This window comes from Penicillium antarcticum (genome assembly GCF_028974205.1).
Source record: "Penicillium antarcticum strain IBT 31339 chromosome Unknown utg000006l_segment0_segment0, whole genome shotgun sequence".
Lineage (NCBI taxonomy): Eukaryota > Fungi > Ascomycota > Eurotiomycetes > Eurotiales > Aspergillaceae > Penicillium > Penicillium antarcticum.
In genome coordinates this window covers 1,062,662-1,083,750 of record NW_026695304.1, presented here as the reverse complement: position 1 = coordinate 1,083,750, position 21,089 = coordinate 1,062,662, and the positions used below count along the sequence as shown (strand labels likewise).

Here is a 21,089-nt window from a genome sequence, read left to right as displayed (position 1 = left end):
TTTATGTCCTCATCGTTCTACGTTACGCCTCATTCTACGCTTTACTATAAATGTTTATTAAAGGGGTAGATATGAATCATGAAGCACAGATAATTTAATGATAGTTATAACGTCTAAACGAGCGCCACTGTACGCCCTCAGAGAGCTGCCGGCGCCCTCTCATCTATCGATGAAATAATCCTCATACTCCGAACCCATTTGACGATATCTCTTACAAACTGGCGGGCAATACCTACCACGATCCCTTTGTCGATAAAAAACGATGGGTTTTGGTCCTCATATATCAGTTGAAGATCGAGCCCATTTGCCAGAGCAACATCACGCGCTTCTCGAAATTGGGCTTTCAAATAGTCATCACCGACTTGTGCTTCATGCCAAGCGGTGTACTCTCGAACTGCCTCATCTCGAAGTCCAGGAATATTAAAGTCGTCATTGAATAGGCTAGTTGGTGACGGAAGCATTGGTGGGTTGGCGAGTGAATTGAGCTCCTCTGGTAGGGAAGGTTGTACCCCGTTAAAGTTAAAGTTTATAGGAGGACAACCTCCCGGGGTGTTAGTCATCTTGTTATTTTTAGATTGTTGACTCTCCAGTCTGTGTCGCTCTTCCATATAAAAGTCTTCACGAATATTGTCTGGGACGTCGTCATGAGATTGCACGGTCCCACCTTTCTCCACAAAGGCAATGAGACGTTTTAAATGATGGGTTCTCAGTCCATAGTGTTTTTTTCCGTGAGGGTCTTGCCAGCAATATCGGCCTAGATGGCACGAGGAGGAAGGACAACGCATCAGGTTGTAGATACTTCGCCAAACAGACTCTTCCCCAGAAGCATTTTCTTCAGCATCGAGTTGGGCATCTCGCTCGTTGAGCATTTTTTTAGTGACTGATGACCGTCCTCTTTTCTCAACTCTACCCGAGGTAGTTCTGGGGATTTGGTCATCCTCAACGTATTTAAAGGTAATACTTAGCCTCAGTTTCTTGCCTCGACAAAACAGTTCCCCCCACCTAAGCAGCTGTTTTTCTACAGCGGTCCAATCGATGTTGAGGTTCTCAAATCGCTTCGTCAGGTCGCGTTGGGAACGATCGTTTACCGACACAACGATTGAGGTATCATCCGACCTTACCCTCCCGGCACGGGAGGTAGGCACTCGGAGTCAGGGCTACGTCCTCTTCTGTGTCTCGTGAGATGACCTTCCTATTCAGCATAACCTTCCACTCTATCATATACTGGATGCAGCTTGCCGGAAGCTCATCATTTCGTAGTTCCTCGTCCCACTCGGAGAGCTGGAGTAGTTTGGGTTTTCCCGCGTCGACTTGGCATGACTCTGCGAGACCGTTCTGGGTGGAATATCGGGGGGAAGGACTAAGCCCGCATGGTGGCTCAGGTGTGCAACCGAAGTATCCTGGAGTGGGGGCATATTGCGAATCCTGGTCTGACGCTTCTATCTCATAGGATGATCGAATATCATCACCGTTGCAATACGAGTCAACAGTCATCTAGGCCTCGCCCATACCCGTGGGTAAGCGGGTTTTACCCGACCCATACCCATTTCTTGGCGGGTTTTGGGTCCAAAGTCTATACCCGAGGTCGGGTATGGGTTTTGATAGTCATACCCGACCCGACCCACGGGTTACCCACGGGTTAATAAACAGTGCAAACATGGAGAATCTCGTGACATACACAAATTGTGCATTTTTTTGGCTGTATTTATATGTATTCTGCTTATAGGTAGTCACGTTTATAGATACTAGATAGCAAAATAAGTGTGAATAGCTTCAATTTCATCAAAGACTAATACTCTATAAACTGATCGTTATAAACCCGTGGGCGTTTTCGAGATCTTCCTAAGACACGCTATTAGGTCTTAGGTAGGGGTATATTATCCTCTTCTAGCTCTTTATTATCCTTACGGCCCTTAGTATCCTGTTGCAATACAATACTCCTTCTCCTCTTTCCAAGAGAACCTTCTAAATGACCTTATATAGCTGCTTCGGTTTGAACAAGATGTGAGACCACGCAGAGTCTCCGGTTTAGCTAGGTAAGCGAAGTAGAAGCCTCAGCTGACGTGTAGTACAATATGGTTCTATTGTAGAAGAGACTGAACGCTGACCCTTCCCAGGGTCAGCGGGGATGAACTAAATACAGGCTGGCCCAGCTTCCGGGCGGTGAGCAGTACTATACTGCCACGATTCCTGAGGCACCACTCGTGCCTCAGGTACCAACATAAGTAGTCGAGGGTCCTGACAATATCCCCCTCCTTAGAGACCACGTCCCTGGGGTCTTGTAATGGAATGGGCCTGTCCAGTGGCTTTTTCGGTCCATTAAAACCATGCATGCATGGCAAAAACCTCCAGCTCTTTCCTGGGGAAAATCCATGCAGGGAAAGGTATCCGATGCCGACTAGCCCATTTTTCGTTCTTGCGCGAGGCATGTGATTGGCGTAGTGAGAAAAGGGTCTTGATACAAGCCTTTTTGCGGGGAAACCCGTAAGGCTGAGAGTAGATAGATGCACTGTTTGCTTGAACTATTTGCTTGATATTAGGGCCAGGCAACACTTCTTGCGTTACCAATATAAAAGGCCCCTTTCTCTCTCAATTAGTTCTTCTTCTTCTTTCTCCCTAGCCAGTACGCTTGCATTGCCTGTAAGTCCCCTTTATTTTACTGCCTCTTCCTATCTTCATGCTCTCTCTGCTCGGTGTCAGCTTTGAGATCAGTTATATGATCAGTTTGTCCTTAGTTTGTTGTTACTGATATTTCTGTGGGCTAGGGCATTTTATCTCCCTCCTTCGGAGGATCGTCCCTAATCTTCGATGTCTTTTGCTAACTAGGGCATTCTATAGTTCGAAATGCCGTATACTCGTTTCCCCTCCTCTAACGAGGAAGAATTTTTCCGCGTCGCTACCCAGCAACGTCGTGCTTCCGCTCAGCAGGCCTAGCCCGCTTCCCGTCGTCAGTCTAGTGACTCGTCTCCTATTGTCTCGCCTAGACATCGCGGTCAACAATCCCGTGGCCCTACTCAGCAGACCCAGCCCGGGAATCCTTATACCCCCTCTCCTCCGGGAACTCGCCGATCTAGGGCTTTTTCAAACTTGTCTTACCGTGAGCGTTAGGAGAATAGGCAGGCGTCTTCTAGTGGTGGCCGCGAGCGGGCCCGGGCTTCGGCCCCGGTTCCGACGAACGCCGCTGCCAATAGATCGCCCTCGATGTCTTTTCGCACGCGCCGCGGTGTGACTCCCCTAGTTCAAGCTTCCAGAGTTCCGAACACCCCTAGTCGCCCGGTTAACTCTAACCCAACGACCCCGGCCATTGAAGCGAAGCGCATAAAACGTCCGCGGTACAATACCAAGGAGCGCGCTCGTAAGTGTATCACCTACACCGGAATAGGCAGAGTGTGTACTTGGTCGGAGGATTCGAACGGGAAGGCCCTACCGCGTTGCGACGACTGCACTAATCGAAACAAGAAGTGCAGCGACATCCCCTTTTCCACCGAGATCCTGGACCGTTACCTTGCCGCCCTAGCGGATACGTCTCCTGCCATAGATATTGCCCCTATTAATGGGCCCCGTGCTGATTTCCTAAAGGCTATGAAGCGGTATACCCAAGAGAGTAACCGCGCGGCCAAGGATAGCAGCAAGGAGACTACCCTAGTTGCTAGTAGCAGCAGGGATTCTCGTCGTCGTACTGGTTCACCTCATTCGATAGTTTCCGTAGTACGTGATCGACAAGACGCTAGTAGTCGATGTCTAGTCAACAGGCCCCGTCCGACTACCCCTTCTTCCGATAACCGTGGTAGAAGTGAGCCTTCTCGTCGGGATCGTGCTGAGAGCCCTTGTGTAGTGGCTACTTCTAGTTCCACTAGCCCTTCTCGGGAGAGTTCTAAGGAACCCCCTCGCCGTCGTCCTCTAAAGCGTTTCTTCCTTTGGAAGAAGAAGTGAGCGGTAGCAGGCCTATTTTTCTTTTGTTTCCTTTGTCCCTAAGCCTTAGGCATAGCATTAGGACTAGACTAATATCGGCAGTCCGTGGAGTATACTATCCTTTCCTTAAACTTCTGCCTCTTCTCTTTGTAGGTTTCAGTTCGTAGATATCTAGCGCCACTATATTCTCTACAGTAGCTAGGTCTTCCCATATACATTCATGGTCAGGGTACCCTTCCCACTTCACTAGATACTGTCTTAGCGGGGTGCCATAGTAGGCTCGAATCTCTTCGATCTTGTATTCCAATTGGTTTTCTACTAGAACTAGCCCAGGTATTTCGTCCTACTTTTCAGGATTGCCGTGGAATTTCTCGAGGAGTGACACATAGAAGACGGGATAGACTAGTCGATATATTGGAGGTAGTCGAACGCGGTATACTTGTTTTCCGATCCTATCCGCTACTTAGAAGGGTCCGATGTATTTCACATCCAATTTCGTAGAGACGCGATACAAAACGATATGTTTTGCGCGTAGCAAGACCCATTCGCCAATGTGAAATAATATATCGATATGATTTTTATCATAATAACGTTTTATGTCCTCCTTGGACTAGGTCAGCTTCTTCAGCATAAAGGATCTTCTTTCTTGGATATCCTTCACCCTTGCTACCGCATCTCTATAGTGCTCCTTTGGATAGATGTCAACACTAATCCGTAGGTCAGGTTTAAATCCCTGGAATGCCTCGTACGGCGATATTCTAGTAGCGCTATGCTTTGCTTAGTTGTAGCATATCTACGCTAGCGGGAGGTAACTAGCCCAGTCGTCTTAGTCCTAGTTAACATACGATCGGAGGTAGTATTCTAACGTCTGATTCTGCCGTTCCGTCTGTCTATCGGTCTATAGGTGGAATACAGTTGATAGCCTTCGGTCCGTTCTTAGCAATACGCAAAACGACGACTAGAATTCGCTTATGAATAGGCTGCCCCTATCACTAACTAGGTTTTCTGGCATACCTAGGATTGGTATCACTTTGGAGAACTATAACTAGGCGAGTTCTTGCGTGTCAATGTCCTTTGTACATAGAAGATACAATGCGTATTTCGTACATAAATCAACCACTACTAGAACTGCGTTATATACCCTGCCGTCCCATTTTAAGGGAGGCATGCTAGTAATAAAGTCCAAACTAACCTATTCCGCTGGTCGGGATAGCACTAGCATAGGTTGCAAAAGCCCGTATGGCTTATACCGCCTAGTCAAGTTCCTCTGACAGGCTACGCATTCTTGGACGTACGCACGGACGAAGCTTTTTATATCGTGCCAGTAGAAACGCTAGCCGATGGCTTCCTAAGTCCGTTTTTCCCTATAATACCCCCCTTACGGATCATCATAGTGCACTTTTATGATCTCTTGCCATAGGGCTGGGTCATTCGGCACGTATACTCGGTGGCCATAGCGTAACAGTCCGTCATTTGTCTTGGTCCACGCTATGCCCGCCAGTCCAACTAGCCCATCCTCATGCGCCCGTCCCTCTATCTTACTAAGTTTATCAACGCTAACGGGATCCAACGCTTGCGCATACTTAATCAACTCAATAAGTGAGGGTCGCAATAGGTCTAGATATGCCCCCATTCCGTCTATAGCCTTTGCCGCTAGCAGACGGGGCATTCGACTGCTTGAGTCGATCTAGTCCTCTTAACCGTACTACGCCTGTTCTCTCTTCTAGAGGTCTTCGGCTAACAGTCTTCCTACACGGAGGACAGGGCCAGTCCGTGAGGGGCCTTCGTGGGTCGTCACCCAACGTAGGCGCGGCAATAGAAGTCCATCTATTCCGCTCACTATAATTCTACTAATCAATAGTATCTCGTTAGGGTCCGCAGCCCTATAACTCTGCCGGATCTTTCGTTGTAATATAGGTAACATTGAATTGTCCGCAGTTTCGCCTTCCTTAGGCGCGTAATCCGGACGCCGACTAGGCATATCCGCTAGATTCTTCTTGCCGGACCTATATTCGATAACGAAATCGAATGCCGCAAGGTATTCGGACCATCTTGCTTGCCGCCCACTTAACACCTTTGTGGTCATAAAGTAGCGTAAGTTAGCGTGGTTAGTCAGGACTCTCACTAGGAATTTGCTACCCTCTAGGTAGTGCCTCTATTGCCTGAATAATTCTACAATAGCTAATAGCTCTGAATCATGCGTCTCGTACCGGGTTTCTGGCCCGATCATCTTCCGAGACCAATACGCAATAGGGTGCCATCCCCCATCCGTAAACAACTAGCTTAGTATACTCCCGAGTCCGAAACCCGACGCATCGCACTCGACCAGCAGGGCCAGTTCGGGGTCGAAGTGTCGGAGGAATAGCTCTTCCGTAAAGGCCCTCTTTAGCCTTTCGAACGCGTCTTGCGCTTCCCGAGTCTATTGGAACCCGTCTTTCTTTCGGTTGGCTTTCCTAGCCGTTCTGCCGTGGGTGGTAGCCGAAATAGGTATACAGATAGCTAAGAACCGTTCAATGAAATAGCGGTAGAACCCGGCGTACCCTATAAACTACTAGATATCGAACGCATATTCAGGGATAGGCTATTCCTATATGGTTTTGACACGTTCTTTTTCTATACTTACCCCTTCTAGGGTGATCACAAACCCAAGGAATATGACCGAATCGGTATAGAAGCGGCACTTACTACGTTTTGCGTATAGCCGGTAGGTACGTAGCCGTCGAAAGACTTCTCGAACATGCTCGATATACTCTTCCTCGTTCTGAGAGAATATCAGGATATCGTCTAGATAGACGACACAAAATTGGTCGAGGAGGTCACAAAGCGCCCTATTGATGTACGCTTAGAATATAGCAGGGGCATTCGCTAGTCCAAATAGCATGACCGTGTATTCGAAATGGCCGTATCGCGTACGGAACGCCGTCTTCCATTCGTCTCCCTCCTTGATTCGGATCCTATAGTAGGTATCCCGGAGGTCTAGCTAGGTAAAGATTTTTGCGCCCGATAGTCGGTCTATTGTCTCGCTCACTAGCGGCAGGGGGTAGCGGTTCTTGATGGTAATGTTGTTAAGACCCCGATAGTCCACGCATAACCGCAAAGACCTATCCTTCTTCTTGACAAAGATAATTAGTGCGCTAGCTAGACTCTGGGAAGGCCGAATCCATTCCTTGGCTAGTATTTCATCAATATAGTTTCTTAGCACCCCTAGCTCGTTCGGGGAGAGAGGGTAAATTAGCTAGTGCGGTGGCTAGGCGCCCTCCTCTAGTTCGATAGCGTGATCTAAATATATGGACTAGGGCAGTTTGTCCGCGCCTTCCTCGCTAAAAATATCTTCGAAGTCCCTATACGCTTCTAGGATGGTTTCGCCGTCGTCAATTACTATGTGGAAGAACGGCACTAGGCCATCTTTATCCGATAGCCGTGGGTAGATAGCTATAACGAATGCTCCGAGCGCAGCCTTATTATAACATACCGCGGCGGATATCCTAAGGAGCTGCGTAGGTTCATTGTCACGGTAATTCCACGTATGTTCTTTGTAATTGATGTCGGGGTTGGCTAAGATAAGCCAGTCGTATCCAAGAATTATATCGTACCCTTGGATTTCGACTACCTCGCACGTAATAGGGTCTTCTCGAATAGTTCCTACGCTATCGGTCATTTCAAGAAGTAGCTCGTGCGCTCTAAATGACCGGACAGTCTATTCGTTGATGGCCCTAACCGTCCGCGGTATAGCTTCGCTATCTAGGAGGTGTTGTTTGGCCTATTTTTGGTTCACGAAACTTGCCTCTGCGCCGCTATCCACAAGGACGCTTATAGGGATGCCCCTATCGGCTAGGATAACAACCGCTTCGTAGACAAATGCCTTTTCTCTATCTAAATACGTCTTAGCGGCCCCGAGTGCGATTACGGCAAGGTTCACTAGGGCTGTCTATTTTTTAGTACTTCGACGGTGGAGGCTCTAAGGTCCGTCTTCTTCCTTGTGCAGGATCTAGCGAGGTAACCTATCTCTCCGCAGTTGAAATAGGCGCCATCCTACACCTTTCTTTTCTTGGCTAGGTCAGTCGAAGTGCTATGTCGTAGTGTCGGATCCTATCGTGATCCGTAACTACCCCTTCCTCGTCCTCGACCTTTGGTCCGGAAGGCAGGGTTACGGCCGAAAGTGTGTGGTTAGGGCTGATTTCCCCGGTCCGGTGGAATAGCCCCTTTGGCGTCCTTCCTTCGGTTAGACAGGGCCAGTCGTCGGGTAGGGATATTGTTCTCGACAGCAGTGAGATAGTCGATATACTCTATAAGGTCCATTTCTCTCTAGACGTCGAATTGCTCCCTCCTTTCTTTAATAGAGGGTAACACCGAGTTACGAAGCCGGGTGTAGATTTGAATATCGCCTATCCGTTCTTGTTCTTTCATCTAGCCCTAGTACTAGATTAGGCGCGCAGCGTATTCGCGGACAGACTTAGTTTCTTTCTAAGTGGCTAGGTCGAATTGCTTAGACATAGCTTCTTGTAGATTCTTGTGCTTATTGATCAATCCAATGGCCTAGTTCTTCATATCCCTAAAACGAGGGGTATCGTAGGGAAACTTGACCTTATATAGCTCCTTCACCTAGTTCGAGCAATAGGCTAGCGCCTATCGCGTCTAATAAGGTTAGTACTCGAACCAGTCCATACAAGTATGGTCAGCCTCGAAGAACTCTTCTAGTAAGAAGACCTATCTTCGATACTCGTCGTTGTCTTTTACCTTGTAGATCACTAGGTTAGGCTAATCCCGCGGTTTCTTGATACCACGTCGGCGTAGGGTAAATAGGGCCTTCCGATCAGATTCCTGGTCGGTAGCTTATAGCGGTCGATAGTCATTGAGCTCGAATAGCTCGTCGGGGAAACTATTTAGTGGCATAATAGCTTCTTCGCCGAATGCGACAGGCGGCTAGGTTGTCTCCGATTGCGACGTACTTACTAGAGTAGACGCCCTTGTCGGTGCATTGCCAGGTGCAGTAAATAGCGCATTACTAGGTGCGAGTGGAGGTGGTCTCATCTCTGCTTGTTGCGTGAGATAGCCCTGCTCTCGGCGAAGTTACTCTATGACCCGGGCTCTCCGTAGATTATATGTTTCTCTCTCCAATTCCTCTAGTTCTCGTATCTCCTATTCGGTGACCGCTCCCTAAGCTGCCCTAGTTGTGGAAGATTGTTGTTCGATTATTGGCGTTAGTACCCGGAGAGGTATTAGTTCGGTCGGCGGGAATGGCCCAGTCGGTTCTTGGGTGGTTTCCATGGTCGAGTCTTCAACGCTTTCGGTGACCTAAGGCCTAGGGTCGTGCCTAGCTGGCCCATTCAAGCGGTCCTCACTAGATTGGCTCGCTTGAAGCCCTTCGGTGAGGCGTTGGGAGCGACGCGAGTTCATGGCTTGTTGGTGAGGTTCTACCGGGCAAACCGTGTTTCGGTGAGCGTTCAGAATTGTGAGACCACGCAGAGTCTCCGGTTTAGCTAGGTAAGCGAAGTAGAAGCCTCAGCTGACGTGTAGTACAATATGGTTCTATTGTAGAAGAGACTGAACGCTGACCCTTCCCAGGGTCAGCGGGGATGAACTAAATACAGGCTGGCCCAGCTTCCGGGCGGTGAGCAGTACTATACTGCCACGATTCCTGAGGCACCACTCGTGCCTCAGGTACCAACATAAGTAGTCGAGGGTCCTGACACAAGAATAACAACCGATTGTGTATTATCCTCGTTCCCCTCCTTATTATCACTAATTAGCTCAATTGTATCTTCTAGCTATTGTCTATCTAGACTATCTCTCTCCTTATAATCCGCTTCTATATCGCCTTTAGAAAAGTACTCCTTCTAGACAGCAATCACGTCTTCTTGGACCTTAAACTCGGTCGTGCAACGATACAATATAATTTCCTGAATTGTTGTAGCTTTTAGTGAGCCGCGACGATAGTGATAGATATCCCGCGCTATATTAAACAGCCGCTTAACACCCGCGCTAGTCGTAGGAATCGAGAGAATATCTTATGCGAGCTTTGCAAGTATAGGAAATATAGCCTAGTGCTCCTTCTAGAACGCGCGAACTAGCATAATAGTAGTAGTTGCTAACGAATATTGATTAACCCAAGTTTGACAATATAAAGACTAGGTATACTTACCACTATCAAGATATATTGTAAGTTCGTTCTGCTAACAAGCTTGAGATACCTGGTTAAGGCTAAATATTTGATCAAGATCTAGGCTTAAGCCTTGCGTAGTAGGCTCTTGATCACTGCTAGTTTGTTCTTTTAACCGACGTTGCTTATACGGTTCAAAGTAGTCCTTAAAGCTCTATCGATATCGAGTAACTAACTTAGGCCCACTACCCTATTCTCTACTTCGGAAGAACTAGAGCTTTAGGTGCGGAGCAAGCATTGTACTAATAGCAAAGATATCACTATAGATATCCTCCGTCTTACTATAGTACTGCCTTAGCTTTTCCTCGGCTGCGCGGAGAGTAGTGAGTATAAGCTTTTTCTAGGCGATATTCTTCCTTACAAGCTGCCTGATTGACTTTTCAAGATAATCAAAGAGCTTATTGTAGATTGCAAAGATTAGGTGGATAGTGACATCCTTTGTCTTTGATAGTGTAGTCGTAAATCGGAAGAATGGCTATGTAATTAGGAGTAGATAATTAATCTGACGCCATTGCTTATAATCAAGCTAGAGGTAGGGATAGCCATACTTTGAACAGAATTCAATTAAGTAGGATTGTAGTCGTTTAGCTCGGCGAAGCATTAAGAATGTCGAGTTCTAGCGCGTATAGACGTCCTATATTAGAATAAGAGCGTTCGAACCCGTCTAAAGAGATAGGAAAGCTTCACGACGTTAGGGGCTCGCGTTAATAAAGATCGCTAGGCCCCGAAGCTAATGCGATATTAGAATTAGACATCTACTAGATTAATTAGGGGCGAACCTTGTTTAGAGTGTCAATAATCTCCCTTTTCTGATACCTAGCCCGAACTAACTGTTCCTAGGATTTAGTCTATTCGGCCTAGGCAGTGTTATTCTTTGGTTCTGCCTTTATCTATCCGAGAAGTTGCTTCAAACTTAATTGTATAACGTGGGCTATACATAGAACTCGAATGATTGCTGTACTATTACCGAGATCAAGAGACTGAACCGATTCTTGAATACTTGCCACTAATATGTTATTGTTTGATACATTATCGGTAGTGATAGTAAGCACTCGATCGGCCAGATTATGATTCCGTAGAAGCCGAAGTAGAATAGCACTAAGATTAGCACTAGAATATGCTCTACGAAGTGGTTCAAATCCAAGAAGCAGCTCTCGATAGTTCTAGTCTTTGTTAATGAAATATCTAGTGACTACCATGAATGCTTGGGCAAAAGGGGACGTCTAATAGTCAAGGGCAATTGAGATTTTCCTATCTTCGGGCAAGCTCTCGAGTATTTTCCGATGGCGTTCGAAGACTATAGTGCGTAGTCGACTCCGTGCTACTTTTGCAGACGGAATATTGACATCCTTAGGAGCTCTTTGGGCCATGGCTATAATATCCCGGAAGCCCGCGTGCTCTAGGAGCTGGAATAGTAGTCTTGATTCAGTAATAAACCGAAGAAGACATGATTCCCACTTTTCTTGGCTAAACAGGGTATCGGTAGAAGGTACTAGCGCCTTAAGAAATCATTAAAATCGATATATATAAGGATAAAGAGGGTATTATACCGCTTGCATGAATTGCCTAATATTTGGGCCTCTCTTCTTTACACCGCAGCTTGTAACATATTTCTTTATGGTTGAAGTCCTATCACCAAGCCCTGGGTGGTTTAGAATAGCCTTGCAAAGCTTACACATTACCTTCGGTTCCCTATTAGTAGCCCTGGCTACCTAGTCAAAATAATCCCAAACATCAGAGAAGTGCCGTGAGTCCTAGCGTAGGCGCTTCTTTCTTCCAAAGTCTGATTATAGCCACCATTGTACAAACTCGATAGTCATTTCTTTAGTATATACCATATATAGAGTGACACGGTTAGGTCGAACAGTCTCGAGGTTAGGTGGAATCGGAGACAAGAAGGTTTGTAGTGTGAAATCGGAGTCGATTGCGGAGCTTGCGACCGGAGGAAATGCCTATTAACTAATCGATAGATCAGGGGTAAGGTCGTCCGAAGGAAGAATTGGAAGGTTATCTAGTAGTAGGAGGTCTATATTATACGCAGATAATGCGTAGGCATTAGTGAATTAAGACATTAGGGACTATACACATTAAAGGGTTTCTCGCTAATAACTATTAGACGACTTACAGAAGATTCTAAAACGCGTAGACTTATATTTAGGGGCCTCGCGATACCCCTGTTCTTCGAAGACAAAAAGATGATATATCAATAAAGGCCTATATAGGAAGAAGAAAAGGTATGTTAATTGGTTTATCGCATACATACAGAACGGGTAACCCGCGGGTTACCCGCCAAGAACCTATAAACCCATAGGTTACCCGCTACACTTAATACATTCCCTTCAAGTTAGTCCCGAATAGACTTCCGCAAAGCCCATTTTGGGCCCAAGGTTCCGGCCCAGAACCCAACCCAGCCTGGGCCCGGGTTGAACTTCATTAACCCGGGCCCAACCCGGGCCCAGCACTGGGCCCCCAGTAAACCCAGTTTGGACCCAACTCGGCCCAACTTTTGCATTATTTCAATCATAAAACTGCTCAGTCATCAAGATAACTCACTGGATTTTACATCGGTTTTGATCTATACCTTGAACCACTATACTTTTCTAGTATAACTAGAGTGTGTTCAAAGCTATAAACGCGTAGAATCAACCTTAAATAAGTAGTTATGGTTCTTTAGGCTCAGAAAGGTCAGACTTTGCTATGGTTTTCACAGTGTTTGACTTATGACCTTTTTATTGACCTTATGTTAGATATACGTAGATGAGTTCTATAGGCGACACTACAGGTTTTCTGACGGCCGTTAGAAATTATTAAACTAAGGTTTATCTTAAAACCTAGTACTGATTTTTTGACGGCTGTCAGAAATCATGGTGTAAATATATATAGTGTGCGGATATATATTTCACAATATATAGTGTTTGCATACCTATGAATGCTTGAAAAAACCACTATAGAATTCGGGTATTGTTACTTTAAATCTTATATATCATATATACTAATTATATTCTTTATTATTCCACTATATTCGACTAGTAGCTAGTAAGATTATATAGATTGTAGGTCTTTTTAAGTACTTGTATAAACCTAGATAGGTAAGACAGGATAAAACTTTTTGACGATCTTAGGTGGAAGCTAGGGTGGGAATTGGGCTTTCTAGGTTTTTGCTGGGTTTTTACTAGGGGTTTGCTAGGTTTTCTAGGTTTTGGCTAGGCTTTCTAGGGTTTTGCTAGGTTCTTGCTAGGCTTTCTGGGTTCTTACTAGGTTATTGGGCTGGATGGATACAGAGGTGGAGTAATATAACCAATAAACCACGCGGATACGTTTTAAGGTCCTCTTCTAAATTGATCTATCGCGTTTGCTTTATTTACACACCGTCATTAGATATTATTGCTCCGTAAGTCCTCTATTCCCCCTCTGTCACTTACTTTACACTTATTCAATTTATTATGTCACAAAGCCAGCAGTCTAACTTCGCGTCCTCTCTTTATAATGGCGATATAGATAATATCAGCTATCTTGCGCTATCAAACCACCTAGCGACTCCCTCTAGTAGCTAGCATACGATCGATCCCTTTGACACTGACTTCCTCCGACCGACAATTCCGCCAATACTCCTATCCTCCTTACAACGCGTTAGACCCGACCGAAGGAAGGCGTTTATTCTCTACGATAAAATGACCCATAACGAATAGGTAGAATAGTGGCTACAAACCGACTTTGGGAGGAAGAGCAAGATTGTCTAGGACTTAACGCGCCATTCGGAGATTTGGAGCCACTACAATCAGGTTGCTCATAGTATAGATGGTGCACCAAAGGTTATATGCCAACGTTGTGGAAATATTCTTGAGCACCCTAATACAGTCAATACGAAGGCCACAGGTAAAATACAATATTATGGTATATCGACAATACAGAGACATCTCAAGACAGCGGCTTATTTAAAGAGCGGATATACAAAGAAGTCATAGATTACCAAATTTCTAAAGCAAGCAGTACGTTCGGAGTAACCCTTTTATTCGATTTTATTTACTAATAGTAATACTAAACTTAGGAAGATATCGAAATACCGTTCTCGCAAGCAGCCTAGGAAGAAGACATCCTACAATTTATCACACTCAATCGGCTTCCACTTCATCTTATTGAGCATCTAGCATTTCAGCGTCTTATTTCTCGGGCTCGTACCGCTCCGTCACCTCCGATCATCCTATCTACTAATACAATTCGTCGCCGACTAGGGAGTATTGTTAAAGATCGGCAAGAGCGGATGCTTCGAACACTGCCTATTGGTTCAAAAATCTCAATTGCACTTGATTGCTAGATATCTCCATTCTCATAGGCGTTTATAGCAATCACAGGCTACTTTGTAGATATTGATTGGGTATATCGTGAGGTACTACTTAGGTTCAAACCTCTCTACGGTGCGCATATAGGCGCGAATCTAAGCAATGTTCTTCTTCAAACTCTGATCGAGCATAACCTTGAAGCCCGAGTGTTTGGGTTAACAACGGATAATGCTTCAAACAATAAGACATTATTTGATTCCCTCTAATAGGGTCTATCAGATAGTGTTATCATTGTTCGAATCCTATGCCTTGCTTACGTTATCTAACTCAGTCTAAACTAGCTCCTTGATCGCATTAAAGTAGTTCTACTAAATGACTTAACTAAGACAAAATAGATAGAGAAGCAATCAAGATTAGCTCATTTGAATACGCAGCATCGGAATCGTGAGATATCCTTTATATTGAACAAGGTCCGCTATCTTGCTATCTATGTGAACGCAAGCCCTTAGCGCTAGGAGACATTTTACAATCTCTAGACAAGCACCGTGAAGCTAGTACCGATCCAAGATGTAAGGACTCGGTGGAATTCAACCTTTCTAATGCTACGTCGGGCAAAGCGTCTACGTCCGATCTTTGCGCTATTTTGTGCAGAGTATGATTGCGAAGAGATACTACTCTATAAGGACGAGTGGCGTCAAGTTGACTATCTTCTTTGTATCACTGAGCCATTTTTCGCCTACACAACTTAGCTATCGAAGACTCGAGATATTACTGCGTATTACGTCTTCAAGATCTACAATAAACTCTTTGAGTATCTTAAGTGTTCAATAAAGTAGCTACGACGTAAGCGTGTGCTATAGAAGAAATAGATGTTTTACGCACTTGAAGCTAGTCGGTTAAAGCTTGATAAGTACTACTCCCAAACCGATAATATTCGAGGATATATCTATGCAATCAGCACAATACTAGCGCCCGTGAACAAGTTTAAGTTCTTTCTTACCAATAACTAGGATCAGAAATAGCGTGACACGTACCACTTATCCTTCTAGGAAGCTCTAATTCCATATCAAGAACAGCTTTCAGCCCTTGATCAGTCACTAGATAACTCTCAAATAATAGCTCGGCTAGGATCGAAGCTTGATACGATGCTAGATAGGAGCAATGCCTAGGGAAGCATAGCTGCTAATAAAATGACTCGTTATCTTGATAGTGGTACGTTTAAGCTAAGCCTTTCAGAATTCTAACTAACTTCGGATTAGATCCTATTCAAATTGCTCCTCTTACGTTCTAGCGAGAGAACCAAGCGCGATTCCCAGCAATTGCTGCTCTTGCGCGTGATATCCTCTCTTTCCCTACAACCGGGGCAGGCGTTGAACGGCTATTTAATACTGCTCGGGATATCTGCTATTACCGTCGAGGAAGAATGAAGTCTCATACAATCGAGGATTTAATGATGTTTCTTTGCACCTCAAGGTTTGACATAGAAGAACAAGAGGCGAGACTTCTTGAGAAGTTCTTCTCTTATGATAAGCTAGAAGTAGCAAAGGAAGAGAAGGATAATAACCTCGACGACATTGAGATCGAGCCAATTAGTGATACCGAGGAACAGGAGACTTCAATTGATAAGGAGACAGAGCTAGATAAAGCTTTATTGACTGCATTTAAAGGGCCGACTGTACGTAAACCCTAGGTGCCATTGCCAGTGAATAACACCCAAGTACGTGCGTTAGGACGGAAGCGAAAGAATTGCGATAATGATATATTCGAGTACTATTAGTTAGTTAATCGATTAAAGCTCTCTAATTCATAGATCTTCAAAAAAGCCTCGAAATAACCCTATATTCTGACGGCCGTCAAAAAAACTAGCAATATAGCTTAATGACCCTATTTTCTGACGGCCGTCAGAATTGTAGCCCTGTAGCCTCAGGAATCTATTAAACGTACAATTAAATTAAACAGTGATTATAGAAAGAGGCCTTGCTTACAAGTCAAATACCCAAAAATACAGCCAAAAACTGCACAAGTTATGTAGTCACGAGTCTTGACATGTTTGCATTGTTTATGAACCCAGCTGGGGGCCCGGGCCCAGCACTGGGCCAGAAATCCCGACCCGGGCCCAGTACTGGGTTGGAGAACCCGGCCCAGAACCCAACCCAGCCCGGGTTGGGCCCGGGTTGGGCCCGGGTTGAGCTGGGTTCTGCGGAAGTCTATATAGTAGGAAGGATATAGGCTTTCAGGGGGATAGCTTCAAGGTCATACATTATAAAAGGCCACTTCTTGAATCTTAATAGTAGTATTAAACAGCAAATTGATGCAACAAACAGAGGATTCATCATAGTGCTAGTCAGAATTGAAACGTATGATTATGATACTCGTATATGATTAACTATATCGTGTATATTAAGTGGGCTTAGCCTATCCAAAGCCCATAGATAGCCTATTCCCAGCCTATTTCCCGGTCTATTTCGCAATATTATAATCCAAAAAATTTCACCCGATAGCTCAAGATATATTTTTAAACCTCTATTTGCCTCGAGATAAGCTATAAAATCATATCTCTATAAAAGCAGAAATAAAGAAGGAGAGATAGGCTATCTGTCAGTATAAAATTCAATCATATAAACCTACAAAATATGAATTTGATACTTGGTTTTATACTTCAACAGAAAGATGCACCTAGTTTGATCTAGATAATATATATATCTCTTCATGCTAATACTCAGTACGCTATAATAGTATGAATTCATAGTCAAATTGGATCCTTTTTGGGTGACTTTGTATGAAATCTAGCATCATGATGTTGAATTCAGTATAATATCTACTCAATTCCTACAATATTGTACTTCTGATGGTGATAATATAATGATACTGAATATACAGGCTGGAACTTGCGTAAAATACAGCTATTAATCAGCTACTTTATGCATGCCAAGACTGTATTTGTGCGTAGAAATGGGCTTTGATAGGGGCCTTATGGGCCCCCATTAATGGGCTGTGGGTTGGGTTGGGCTTTGAATATTGGGCCCATAGCCCACTGTGGGCTGGGCTTTGGGCCGGGGGTATGGGCCCATTTGTGGGCTATGCAGAGGTCTAGTCGTGACTGTATCGAACAAATGCCGCAATGACGTCGATATGGGCTATGACAATTTTAAATTGGTATAGCCTATAGTCTACAAGCAATGCACCTGAACATGTCATGCGCAAGGTCTGAAACGATGTATTTCCCGCACGAATGCGACCCAAGTTAGTGGTCCGGGTAGGATGAAAGTGCGTGTGCATAGTCACTACCCGCCCGAACAATGTGCAGTTTCAGGTTGCTCCAAAGCTATAAATAAGTTCAAATCCCCAAGTTCTCCTTACTACCCACTGCTGTGTTGTATAAACTTGGATAAAGCCAGTCTCCTTTCTCCCAACAAAGTAGCAAAACACAGTTTCCAAGAATCCATTCGTCTGTCAAGTATGGCCAGCAAAAGGTCGAAAGACAGAAAGAAAGCCCAGAAGGCCCAGAGAAATGCCCGTGATATGCAAACGCCAGGACTAACGGAACCGAGCTCGGATTCCGAATCCCAAGCAGCCGAATCTTCCACGGCGCCAGCAGTAGGGCAAAGGGCTCGGCATCGTGATAAGAAAGGCAAACAACCCCTAGCACAAAAGGCTAGATTTGCGAGAAGTCCAACTCGGGAAGGCGACTTCGCCTCAAATGCCGGTGATTATGATTCAAATGACGAACATGAGGAAACAAATCATGGCATGTCAGAAGAATCTGATCATGGTATCCCCGAAGACCAACCACCTGCATTGTTTCCCTGGGTCAAACAAATTATCGAAAGGGAGACATCGAACGAGTCGGAAAGAATGGCGGAGTTTTTCAGAGCGGAAGATCCTCAGTACGAACAATGCGTGGAATTCTTTGAAAGACTTAATGGCCTTATTCGGGAGGCAAATCAAACGAATAATGTTAGCCTTGACGCCGGTATCGTCGACCCAACTTTCTACAAGAACACGTGTAGTACCTGGCGTCAAGTAGCAAATGAACATCTAGCAAAGGGCTCCACAGATGACTTTTGGGATTCTTTCAATCAGACTCGCAATATTCAAAGGCATTTCACTCGCAGGAACTTCCTTCCTAAGACCTGGATTCTCAGCCAAGCGTTAGCCGAGGAAAAAACTCAGACACGAAATCCCATGGCTGGGGAAGATACAGGCTTCACTTATAATAGCGAAAATGGCCAGCCTAGCCCGACCCGTCAGCTTTCAGATAGTGAATCTTCTAGTGTCGAATCGGACATTGATGTCCATAGCGATGAACCGACAGGACTTGATGCGTTAGAAGCAAGAACTAGAAAACAGCAACGCCAATTGAACTCGGCTAAAGTATTATACTGGTGGCCTAAAGGTACTGGCTCCCAGATATTTGTGCGCTACGGAAGCCGGTCCAATCCTGTCTATCGCATTCGGGCTGGGTCATACGAGAGCTACAATCCGAGTCGGGTAGAACGCGTTTTAACTTCGCAGAGTCGTGGCAATGCTAAGGTTGTTTACAAGAGCAGAAACAGGGCTGTTGAGGATTGGAGATACAAACGAAAACATGTGGAGGACTTTGTTGGTATTGGTTGGAAGGTCGAAGAAGATGACGAGCAGGGGCTAGATCCTCTTCACCTCCTTCTCCCCGCCAAAGGCACTATTTATCCACAAACTCGGATCCTAGTTAAATGGAAAGACGGGACAGTTACTCTGGAAGGGCGGTCTTTTATCCGCCGTATAACGGTCGGCTCAGCCTTAGACGGTGATAGAGTGATTTATCAAAAGGCCAAAGATCTCGAGACTACTTACCGTAAAAGGTATGGGTTAGACGATATCGAAGAGGGCGATGATACCGAAAGCGACGGCTCCACTCCGCCAGCTCGTGCTCGCAGCAGAAGATACCGTAGCGAGCCTGCTCGTTACTCGATTCCAGGAAGGCAGAAGATGAAAAGCCGCTATAATTCTATTGAAGGTAGTGAAGGTAGTGAAGGTAGCGATTTCGAGAGCGACGCGTCTACTCAGCCGACACACTACGTCAACAGAAGATACCGCAGTGAGCCAGCCGGTAACCCGACAACCTCAACGAAAAGACGAAAAGCTCCTGTGCATAGAGAGGGCTCCGCGGCTAAGATAGAGCAGCTTGAGCGGAAGATTCGGCAACTAAGCATGCGTAGGTCAATGTCCCCTGAGGATAGGCGCGAAGCGCAGTGGAGACCTCGACGCCGAGGCGACCGGGAGCGCACTGCTTGATACGCAAACACCTTTTGGCTGTTCTCTGGTCCTGTTGTGAGCCGGTCTCAAACAGCTCTTTGAAAGGCTCATAGTAAGGTTAGAAGGCTTGTCGCTCCAGGTGCGGCTGTGGCGTTTGGGCCAGTCGGAGTCCGAAGTTTAATGGTTCATTTTGTTTCCTCGTTCATGGTTCTTGGTAATTTTTTTTCAGTGAGCTTCTTACGCATCTTCATTCGTTTTATTCATATTTACAGCACGTTTCATTCTAGGTTACAGACTGCCAAATTCTACCTAGCTTCCTAGAGATCGCATTTCCGTCCACTTTATTCTAGAGTACTTAAGCATCGACAGATAGTATTGGGCAACATAAATTAGCGCATAGTAAATCCATATCTACGTATAAACACCCTATAGATCCTAATACATTCCCGTTTAAAGACTTCAACTTTTTTAAAGCTATCATGCTAATCTAATCTAATCTAATCTAATCATTACATACATAACGTGCTCAAATGGCGTCCCGTGTGAGTCGGCAAGCCAGGAAGAACAAGGGTCCATTCATCGAAGTCACTAAACTGGAGAGGAGAAGAAGAAGAGAGGAGGCGCGGAGCTATCTGAGAAACTAAATCCACCCCCACCAGCCAATCACAAGCCTTCACTCACGTGATCATCACAACATGATAAGTCACCTCGTCACATCCCGTACTGCGAAAATGCAGTCACCGCTTCCGGTTCTGCCGACTGCTCACCCCATCAAAAGTGCTTCGTGCTTTCTTGGCCACACCACGCGCTATTCCGGCATAAATTACGTGTGGGTTTTTGAAAATGGTTTAAATTAATATGTTGGCACTTATCTGTCAAAATTTGGGAGTCATATGGCCTGGAATAGTCGCTGAGCGAATTAAAAACTTCGAAAATCCCTGCTTGCCCTAGGACTACTATAAATACCCTCCTCTCCCCCTCCGTCTTCTTCGTCCTTTTTCAACTCTTCTTATATAGTATATTACATATATACACAGCAGCTGTGGAGGCTGAAACGCGACTCCACAATGAAAGCTTACGAGCCCAACTGCACAAGCAAGTTCGCCCCTTCAACTTTGATGTCACCTGGCTAACTTATTATCCCATAGGTCGCTGTCTTATCCCTAAGCATTCTCGGCCATGGGTACTTCGTCATCAAAAACAACAATCGGAGGTTCTTCGGATTCGAGATAAGCGGCGGTATATCCAATGCCGAGTCATTTGACTAGTGGCCTAAAGTCTTGAACCGAAAGAATTGCTCACTTCAATGCTCACTTCAATGCTCACTTTCAATGCTTGCGCTACTATATATATCTTCCCCTTATTGCTTTTACAGCTCTCTTCTTTCCTCTTCTTACACTTCCTCTTTCCACGTTTCTCTTCGGTAACGGTGTTAGTATATTTCAAACCTGCCTTGCCTTTATGATCTATGCTGACAGCCAAAAGTATGTCCAGTCCTCGAC

General features: G+C 45.3%; 3 protein-coding genes across 3 annotated transcripts; 2 read left to right on the top strand and 1 right to left on the bottom strand.

The window, feature by feature from the left end:
- Nucleotides 1–137: 137 nt before the first annotated feature.
- Nucleotides 138–869, bottom strand: N7508_006485 (uncharacterized protein; the record flags this gene model as incomplete). The annotated part of the gene is made up of 1 exon (XM_058464551.1): nt 138–869. The coding sequence occupies one exon, from the start codon at nt 867–869 to the stop codon at nt 138–140; it is 732 nt and encodes a 243-aa protein (XP_058318404.1).
- A 2,332-nt stretch (nt 870–3,201) lies between these two features.
- N7508_006484 (uncharacterized protein) lies at nt 3,202–3,716 on the top strand (the record flags this gene model as incomplete). Its single annotated transcript, XM_058464550.1, is given in 3 exon segments — nt 3,202–3,355; nt 3,383–3,645; nt 3,657–3,716. 3 exon segments carry the CDS (start codon nt 3,202–3,204, stop codon nt 3,714–3,716), a joined length of 477 nt encoding a protein of 158 aa, XP_058318403.1.
- A 14,095-nt stretch (nt 3,717–17,811) lies between these two features.
- On the top strand, nt 17,812–19,626 carry N7508_006483 (uncharacterized protein; the record flags this gene model as incomplete). The annotated part of the gene is made up of 1 exon (XM_058464549.1): nt 17,812–19,626. The coding sequence occupies one exon, from the start codon at nt 17,812–17,814 to the stop codon at nt 19,624–19,626; it is 1,815 nt and encodes a 604-aa protein (XP_058318402.1).
- Between the last annotated feature and the right edge of the window lie 1,463 nt (nt 19,627–21,089).